The following is a 10,555-nucleotide window of genomic DNA, read 5'->3' as shown; positions in this document are numbered from 1 at the left end:
ATGTCCCCCTCATATTACATAATGAGCTGATCATCATTAATTATGACCAGTTCATTATGCAATAGGAATGAGACACCTCAAATGTTCCACTGTTAGTCCCATATTTTGGGTGCGAGCTTTGCTACAGGGACCCAAAATATGGGACCAATAGTGGGGACAAGTGAGGTGTCCCCCTCCTATTGGATAATGAGTTGGCCATCATTAATGATGACCAACTCATTATCCAATAGGAGGGGGACATCTCACTTGTCCCCTCTATTGGTCCTATATTTTGGGTCCTTAAAGAATTTTTCTTTGGGTGCATATAGCAAAGCTCATAAAAAAACCTACGTAGCTCATTGTGGCTTCTGACACAGCCCAAATTTTAACTGGGCCAAAAATCTTGGCTATCTAGTTTAACGTTTTACAGAATGGGCCTTAGTTTGATGCTATTCAATTGTTCAGTCTGGAAATGAGCAAAGGATGGCTGCTGCCTGCTGCTCTCTCCTCCGTTCCTCCTCCCTTTTCTCGTCTGTTAATTCCAATCCCAGCTTTCATATAAACATCAATAACCAGATTCAATCACTTCCACCACCAATTTCCAAAAGAAAACTCAATAATAGTACAAGGCTCGCTCCATCATCAGCAACAACAGAGAAGATGGAGGGCAAAGAGGCAGCAGCAGAAGCATCAGGACAAGAACAGATCCATCAAATGAAGCTTCTCTTTGTTGAGATGGGCGTCGGATACGATCAACATGGGTCTGTTTCTTTTTATTTTCTCTTATTTTGTTACATTCCTATATATGTGTTCTAATTTAGAATTTTTTTTTCTCTTGATTTGATTAAATATCAGACAAGATATTACTGTTGCGGCTATGCGAGCATGCAAAGGTGCCATCTCTTCAAATTCTATCCCAGCTTTTCGAAGAGGTATATGTTGGTCTCTGATCAATTGGGTAATACCCATTTATTAGCTGTTTGATCTTTTTCCTGTTAGAAATGTTAGAATTTTCCCCTAAAAAGGGAAATGCAGAGAAAATGGACTATGGTGGCCTAATTTTGTTATTTCTTGGGGATTATTTATACATTAGAGTGTTTTGAGAGAATTTGCCACTAGTTTGTGTTTTTTTAATGCTGATTTAATATTTCTTAATTATAGTTTTGGAGTTTGATGGCTTTGGTGGTATGTAGCTGTGGAATTTCAAATTCTATGTGGAATTTGGTTTCATGTATTGATATCCATGTTGTGCGTAGTGGAAATTTCGGCAGCACCGCGGCACAACAAGATAGTAAGATCACAATAGGAATTCTCGTTTCACCAATGAAACAAGAATCAAAAACAAAATATCTTAACAAAGTGAGATATCGGCTCTTCATCTCATCAGTTTTAGGACTGACCTGTCGAGGGAACCTAAATAAGCTATTACAAATCATACAAACAACGAGACAAACTAATTTTACGTGGTTCAGCAAATAGCCTAGGTCCACGGGGCAAGGAGGGAGGGAGATCTACTATTATAGATAATACAAATAGGGTTTACAATCACACAATCAAACAAGCTCTCAGATCTCACACAAATATCTCCCTGAAAAACAACTGCACAAATCGTATTTTTCTTCACAAAAGAGTGGTCGACTTTTCTCCTTGCACAACGATTTCTCCTCTGCTTGTGCTTGCACAAAACCCTAGGCTAAAAATAAGAACCCTATTTATAGCGATGTGGCCCTAGCCGTGTGTATGGATGTGGTACCCCTGCGTTGAAAACGCGTCTGTGGTAGTCTTCCGCTCTCGTGCTCGTGATAGCCTTTCACGCGGTTTCGGTTTTGCTGCCAGCTCGTGCCTTTCACGCGGTTTTGCTGCTCCGCATTGAGAACGTGGTGGCCCCCACGTTTACAATCCACTGATCGAATCGCCTATACCATTATCGAGGAGACTGCTTCAAATCGTATAGCGATTTTTTCAATCTGCAAACCAATTTTTCTTTTTTTACAGCTCGGAATCCCAATGTCTGAGTCATATATATTTCTTCATCAAGATCACCATGAAGAAATATCGTCTTCACATCCAATTGATCTAACTCCAAATCATACTGTGCCATCGAAGCTAGCAAAATACGAATCGAAGAATGTTTTACCACTGGAGAGAAAACCTCATTATAATCTATTCCTTCCTCTTGTACATAGCCCTTCGCAACCAACCTAGCCTTGAACCTCAATGGAGTGCCTTCAATGCCCTCCTTCTTCGTGTATACCCACTTGCAACCAATTGCTTTTTTGCCCCTTTGGAAGCTCAACAAGCTCTCACGTATCATTCTTGTGAAGAGACTCCTTCTTCTGCATAGCTATCTGCCATGAATCAGCCTTCGAACTCTGCTCGACCTCTCTGAATGTAGTGGGTACCAAATCATCGATACTCTCCACCGGAAGTGCATATGCAATTACTATATCGGTATACCGTGCTGACATTCGTATGTCTCCTCTGTCTCCGAACCGTAATAGAATCCTGAATCTGAGCCGTCGGTCCCTGATCCTGCACATCAGTACCCGTATCCTCCGTGTTATCGTCGTGCTCACCTGGCGTCACCTCAGTCGACACTCTAGTGGATACTGCACCATCTGGATACTGTGAAGCTGCATCGATCCCATCACCTGCGATATCTCCTCTGTCGGGTCGCTCTTCACCTGATAAGAGCTGGGAAGCTTCAAGATAGAAGCATCATCGAATGCGACATCCCTACTCAGCACAATCTTCTTATCAACTGGATCCCAAAGCTTGTATCCCTTAACACCACGCTTGAATCCTACAAATATGGTTTTCCTAGTTCGATGTTCTAATTTATCAGTTCTAACATGATAATATGCAGGGCAACCAAATACCTTGAGCTGGTCATAGTCATGTGCTGTCTCTCCCGACTACATCTCCATAGGGGTTTTCCCCTCAATCGCAGTTGAAGACAGCCTATTAATGAGGTGGCTCGCATATGTAAGTGCATCAGACCAAAAGATCTTCTCCAAACCACTATGCGCCAATAAGCATCGGACCTTCCCCAGTAAAGACCGATTCAGCCTCTCTGTCACTCCATTCTGCTGTGGTGTATGACTAACTGTGAAGTGTCTCTCTATGCCCTCATCACGACTTAGCTGCTGAAAGGGGTCTAAAGTGTATTCGTCGTTATTGTCGAATCGTAACGTCTTGATCTTTCTCTCAGTCTTGATCTAGGACTTCACTCTTCTTCGTCATGGTGTACACCCAACAACGCCTAGAATACTCATCTACGAACGTGACTAACCAATATCGACCACCAAATGATGCAGTTTTGGTGAGACTCCAAACATCTGTGTGCATGTAGTCTAGAATGCTTCTCGTCCTATTAATGATTATCCCGAACTTCACCTTCGTCTTTTTATCGAGTACACAGTGCTCACAGAACTCTATTTTATCACTCTTGGCTCCCTTCAATAGCCCATGCTTGCACAAAGTCTGCAGTGACTTCTCTCATGTGTACCCCAACCTATAATGTCAAAGTCTGCTCATGTCCGTCTTTGAAATAGCTGAAGTTACCTGGCCAATCTCGGTGCTCCCCTTCAGATAATACAAATTTCGACTACGGACTCCCTTCGTCATCACCAAAAATCTCTTAGTAACCTTTGTTACAGCATATTCAAAGGTCACATTGAATCCTTTTGTCTTTAAAGCTACAACAGAAATAAGATTCTTCTTTAGCTGAGAAACAAATCTCACCTCTTTCAATTCACGGACTACTCCATCGTGCATCTAAATCCTCACAGTACCTATCCCACAAATGCTACAGGACTGATCATTTCCCATGACTACAACTCCCCCATCGAGCTTCTCAAAAGATGCAAACCAATCTCGTCTAGGGGTCACATGATAGATAGCACCGGAACCAATCATCCAATCTGATGCATCCAAGTGGTTCACCTCTGGAGTAATCAGTAGAGAAAAGCTCGAATCATCGGAATCATCGCCTTTCGCATTCACCTCATTGGTCTTCGGGCCCTTTTTTCTTGCCATTCTACTTCTCCTTGAGCTTCGGACAGCTTCTCTTCCAATGTCTCTGCTCCTTGCAGAATGCACATTGGTTCTTTGCTAATTGATGGCGGCTTCTTGACTTTAACCTCCCTCTATTACCACCTTTCAGATATGGGCTTCTACCTCTCGTCGACAAGATCTCGTCTGAAGTACACTAGCACGAGAAGTCTTATTGTCCTTCCTCCTCAAATTATAATTCGTCAATGCATTAATAACTTTACTATAGCTGATAGAAGATCTTCCGTTCAACAAAGTGAGCACAAATGTGTCATACTCCTCATCCGGTAAGGAGCCCAATATGATAATAGCTTTGTACTCATCCGAAATTTTCTCATCAACATTCGTCAAATCCGACAACTTCGTATAGTTGTTCACATGAGCCACAAGCGAGGTTTCTTTGGACATCTGGAATCTGAAAAACCTACGCAGCAAATGCAACATGTTCTCAACACTCTTCGTAAGGTACTTATTATTGAGAATTTCCTACATCTTCATCGCAGACGTCATCCCAATCACATCATACTTCAGTTCCTGCTCCAAACAGGAGCTGATCACCCCACAAGCGTTCTTATTCATATTTTCCCATATCGTCTCTTCATATTTTGGTGGTGTCTCGTGGACCATGATGGTCTCCTCCAAGTTCTGAGCATTAAGCGCATCATGTACGTCGCTCATCCACAAACCAAAGTTAATTTTACCGTCATAATTTACCACACTAATTTTGATGTTCTGAAAACCAACTTGAACTGTAATCGCTATCGACTTGCTGCTTTCACCTTCCATTGTAAACTAACTCCAAGTTGTAGAGAAAGAATCAAACTTTGATAGAAATTAAGAATTATTCAACTGAACCATAGATCGGATTCCAAATAGATCTCTTGTCCACACGAGGAAAGCGAAATCTCCAACGACAACTCCTAATGCTATCTCCACCGAAGCCTAAAACTCCAAGAACCAAGATTCACACAAGAGTCTTCCTCCATCTAATTCTAAAACCCTAGATCTAAAATCTGGACTCTGATACCATTTGTTGTGCGCAGCGAAAATTTTGGCAGCACCTCGACAGCACAACAAGATAGTAAGATTGCAATAAGAATTATCGTTTCACCAAGGAAACAAGAACCAAAAATAAAATTTCTCAACAAAGTAAGATATTAGCTCTTCCTCTCATCAGTTCTAGGACTGACCTGTCGAGGGAACCTAAATAAGCTATTACAATTCACACAAACAACAAGACGAACTAATTTTACGTGGTTCGACAAATAGCCTACGTCCACGGGGCAAGGAGGAGGGAGATTTACAATTAGAGAGAATACAAATAGGGTTTACAATCACACAACTTAAACCCTCAAACAAGCTCTCAGATCTCACACAAATATCTCATTGAAAAACAACTGCACAAAATCGCCTTTTTCTTCACAAAAGAGCGGACGACTTTTCTCCTTGCACAGTGATTTCCCCTCTGCCTACGCTTGCACAAAACCCTAGACTAAAAATAGGAACCCTATTTATAGCGATGTGGCCCTAGCCGTGTGTGTGGATGTGGTCCCCTTGCGTTGAAAACGCGTTTGTGGTAGCCTTCCGCTCTCGTGCTTGTGATAGCCTTACACACGATTTCGGTTTTGCTGCCAGCTCGTGCCTTTCACACGGTTTTGCTGCTCCGCATTGAGAACGTGGTGGCCCCCACGTTTACAATCCACTGATTAGGATAATAATTGGTTTTGGACTGGATTGTTGAGTCTTCGACTAGAGTTTGTTTAATTTAAGTTGTTGAGTACTTGGTTCTATTTACTTGAGTGAGAATATGATAACTGAATACAGTCAAATTTGGATGTTACAGGGTCCATACCTGGTGTTTCTTATGAGAACATGAAACTCCAGATCAAGCTAGGTGTTCCTCGGTCTACTCAGCAACTCCTTGACGTTGAGAGGGTGAAGTCAGTCTTTCCATAGTGAGTTTCATATTCATTCCACGCTAACCTTTTCGTTTCCATCTTTTGCTAAGCTAATGAAGAAGAAAGCTAACCAGATAGAAACAAGGACAGCAATCGAGCTGAATTAAATACTTGATTTCCTTTATAAGCTGCAATTCAACTCCGAATTTAAGTTTGCTTCAGCTTATTTGATTTGCTTAACACCTGATACTTCATGATACATCTGATTAGAATGTTCATTCTATTTGTGTCAAGAATTCTGTTCAACTCGTAGTATTCTAACAAGATTCAGTCAGATAATTGAAGCACCCAAACTTTCTTGTCCTTGATCCTTTTTGCTTATAAAGATCATTGTCGTAGAAATTTTGTTGTCGACTTGTGTCCTTTGCGTCTTTGAATGTGATTTACGTTAAAAAGGCTGGGGGAATTGCTCATGACGTTCCTCGTGAGCTTCTGTCTTTGTTCAAAAAAAAAAATTCCAGAAGGATTATATCAAACACTTAATTGACTTCATTTATTAGATATATTAATGGTTAGAGTAAGTTCAATTTCATGGAAAAGGTATATCATTATTCCAATGATATATGTGAAGAGAAAACTTGAGGAATTAATCGAGAAATGATTTTTCTATAATTCAGTAACATTTTTAGGATAAAATTGGCAAAGCTTAGGTTGCATGTCATAAAGTCAAACAGACACAGTCGTCTCCCACTGCTTATAATTAATATCTTCTTCATACCTCACTGAGAAAGTTCTTGATGAACAAAATTCCAATTCTGATCGCCTTTTTTAACAAGAATCTTGGATTCAAGTTACTCGTATGATCAGCAGTGTCTGCACAAGAGATTAAGATTGTATGTGAAATTATAGTCAATTAAGGCACATCCAATAGTTGGTTACCTTACTGCTCTTTTTTGTGTTTTTGTTGGTTCTGTTGCTGTAGTGGCCAGATTGTTAGTTTTGAAGTGATGGACGGAGGAATGATATGCTCAAGTGGCGTATGTTTGGAGGCGATGGGAGATAAAAATGACGACTGCTACGTGGTTAATGCTGCAGTGTATGTTGGTTATTGATCCCCTTTTGTGAACCTTCAGTGAAAACTGTTCTCTCAGATTCTTGTAGAGTTGTTTGGTACCATTTCATTACAAACTTCCTGTGAGCTAATTTTTTTTGGTAGCTAAGCTTATCTGATTAATGGTTAAGCAATTCCTGCAGATAATTGCCATTATTATCTAATAGTTTAGACATGTGAAAGTAATCTATTTTCCAACTTCCAACTACTAAAGGGCGTTGGTTAAGGGTTTTCAAACACATGATTTTTTTCCCCACCCAAATGCATTTAACATAGTAACCATGTTCAATGGTGCAAATCATTCATACGCTGGACCATCATGCCAGTTATTTATTGCGCTTTCAACATAACTGTTATTTCATGTGCCTGCATGTGATGCGTGTTTTCATCCTTTTCCCCCACTTACATGAGCCGTTATTCACCTCAAAATCATTCATACGTAGTACGTTATGTTTTGTTACGCTTGACAAAAACTTAATGCATGGTCTGCAGATCATTCAGCTATTTTAGCTTTTCGGCATGTGAATAACTACCCAACACCGTATTCTTCTAGAAAAGATACATATATGGCTGTCCATTTGTCTTTATTTTGGAAGGTTGTCGTGTCTGATATCCTACAGGGTGCACCACTCTTGTCTGTCTACAAATTATAATCAAACCATCTCAATCAGTTCTCTCATTCTTTTATCATGTAGCATGTGTTGTAGCATGACCAGATAATTTTCATATGTCGTAACCTCTCTAATTTGTGCACCTCCACTGGCAGAGTTTTCTTCTATCTTGCTTTCCTCCCATCGATCATAATACCTCCATGTAGCTGGTTGTAAACGCCTTCAAATAATGATATGTTGAGATGGTCTAGACATTTTTGCGATAACCCAACAGATTTTTTTTTTTTTTTTTTTTTTTTACATCTTCAAATAATGATATGTTGAGATGGTCTAGACATTTTTGCGATAACCCAACAGATTTTTTTTTTTTTTTTTTTTTTTACATCTCAGCATACTTGATGGTCTTCCTTTGAGCAGTTTTCATCTTGCCGCAACTTGCTCCTCTGTAATTTCCTTAAAAAAGTCGTACTCATCCGGTGTAGCGATTGCAGGCTACGTACCCTCTGTTGGGATGGTGAATCCTCTGAGCCTTTTAGTACTATTTTTCTAACCTACAATTTGAAGTTGGATTTGTTCTTCTACCATAAACCAATCTTCACCAAGTTAATTTTGCCGGCACTTTTTATATCATTTTTATCAAAAAAAGGAATGATGCTTCTTATTTTTGCACAAACACCATGGTCCATAGAAGAGGACCCCTTTTTTTAGAGAGCTTGCAGCCACCTTTCTTTGATATCTTCTGTTGTCTTTATCAGCTCTTCTTCTGTGATACACAAAATTCCATTAACCAGTTCCAGTTTTCTCATGTGCTTCTTCTCCCTAATATGTAGAATAAATGAAGGATAAGTTTTTGCTAGTTACCACTATTTTTTTTATAAGAAAAATAGGGCATTTCCCTATCAGAATATATAAACGAAACCCAAAAATCCGATTACAAAAGAAGATATCTTCTTATGAATGAGGCGTCGTATCTGAGATGGAGAGAAGAGCCCATTCATTAGAAGATGTCTTCAGAAAAAAACCAAAAAAACAACCAACTAAAGCTCAAAAACAAGAAAATGCAAAAAAGAAAAACTAACCAAACTGTTGTGCATATACAAAAAACGGGAATACTACAAAAACAAGAAAATGCAAAAAAGAAAAACTAACCAAACTGTTGTGCATATACAAAAAACGGGAATACTATCAGCAGGTCAGGGCATAGAGTTGCAAAACTAACCAAACTGTTGTGCATATACAAAAAACGGGAATACTATCAGCAGGTCAGGGCATAGAGTTGTCAGCACTTGATTCAAGAATGTCTTGGAGACCAGACGAACGTATGAGCTTCTTCATCTTGAGCGACTTCTTGGAGGTGGAGGCCCTTGACCAGAAGCGAAGGAGGTTAACAGTCTTCTTGATGAGGATCAGAGGGGAAGTCGAAATATTTGAGAAGACTAGATCGTTATGTCCTTATTAAAAGGTAAAACGAGGCAAAAAAAATTTACTTGCATCATATTAAACTTGCTTTTTAGGATTTATTCGTTTATCTATGAATTTAAAGTGCGAGCGGGGCTGAAAATTATTTTAGGTTTTGCTTGACTATGGATTAAGACTGAAAGCAAAAACCTGGCTTAGAACCAAATAGTTTAACGAGTTTAACTGGGATTAAGTAAATCCTGTCTTTTGAATGTTTGGATAAGGTAGTCGTAGGAAAACCACATTACTTGGCGAGATTGGGATTTATGAGGGTTAAATGAGTTAACCTCTTTTTCAACAAAATGTCAACCTTAACCCTTGTTCAATCTTTGCGAGATAGGACTTATAAGTTGAGTGCTTATTACTTCAGTTTGATATTATTATTGTTATTTACGGGAGACTACTTATAACTAGGGGATGAGTTAAACAAATATATACAGTTGAAAGACGAAAATTGAAAATAGCAACAATGATTTAACGTCAACTTCAATATTTTTTAGTGGGGAGCGGGCTACGGTTTGAACCGATCAAACCGACCGAACGCCGGATTTTGGGCGGTTCGGTTCTAGCAGTAGCTTATGTTCAGCTCGGTTAAATATTTTTTTGCGTCGGGTTTTATCATGAAACCGGCCGACTACAGCTTACTCTCCGCGGGCCCACCAACCTACGCACGTGAGGACTTGTGTCTCACTTCGGGCCCACTAGTGTATGCAGGTGAGACACTTGGTCCAATTTGCTATGCGGGTCCCACCAATTTATCATGTGAACTTGTAACTGCAAGCTGTAAGTCTGTAAATATTTTATAAATAATGCTAGAGGCACACCATGAACCACACTCTCAACCATACCCTAACACTCTCTATAGTGCTAGTGGGCCATGCATGATATTTTTAAAAAAATATTATGCATGACCCACTAGCACTATAGAGAGTGTAGGGGTGTGGTTGAGAGTGTGGTTCATGGTGTGCCCCTAGTGGGACTCATATTTTATAAGTGATAAAGAGGAAGAGGGTCCACTCACGGTCTTCCCCAATTTTCCTCTTTAGAATTCTATACGTGCTCCCGTGCAAACCCTCTATTTTTTTAAGTATTGTATTTTAAACTTATCTTTTTTTAAATTTTAATACACTTAATTTAATTATCATATATTTAAAATTAGAAATCATATCTATTTCTTTATATTTAAAAGAGGATAAAAATTTTAATACATTTAATTTAGAAATCATATGTATTCCTTTATACTAAGAGGAGAATCTAAGTTTTAATACATTTGATTTGATTTACTATTTATAATACAGTAAAATACTGTAGCATAAACGGTAATTTCAAATTTATATTGCCAGATTTGAGTTATTGTTTATGATACAGTAATTTAATGCTGAGGATTTACTATTCATGCCACAGTAAATCTAGGGTTATTTATTGTTCACAGCACAATAATGTTA

General features: G+C 39.2%; 1 protein-coding gene across 1 annotated transcript; it reads left to right on the top strand.

The window, feature by feature from the left end:
* On the top strand, positions 419-7,197 carry LOC109840078. The gene is made up of 4 exons (XM_020408577.1): positions 419-740; positions 835-911; positions 5,876-5,987; positions 6,913-7,197. The coding sequence occupies exons 1-4, from the start codon at positions 463-465 to the stop codon at positions 7,040-7,042; spliced, it is 597 nt and encodes a 198-aa protein (XP_020264166.1). The 5' UTR covers positions 419-462; the 3' UTR covers positions 7,043-7,197.

The sequence above is a fragment of the Asparagus officinalis genome, chromosome 5, assembly GCF_001876935.1.
Source record: "Asparagus officinalis chromosome 5, Aspof.V1, whole genome shotgun sequence".
In the NCBI taxonomy this organism is placed as follows: Eukaryota; Viridiplantae; Streptophyta; class Magnoliopsida; order Asparagales; family Asparagaceae; genus Asparagus; species Asparagus officinalis.
Note: the sequence above shows the minus strand (reverse complement) of the source record. Positions and strands in the feature narration are given on the sequence as shown.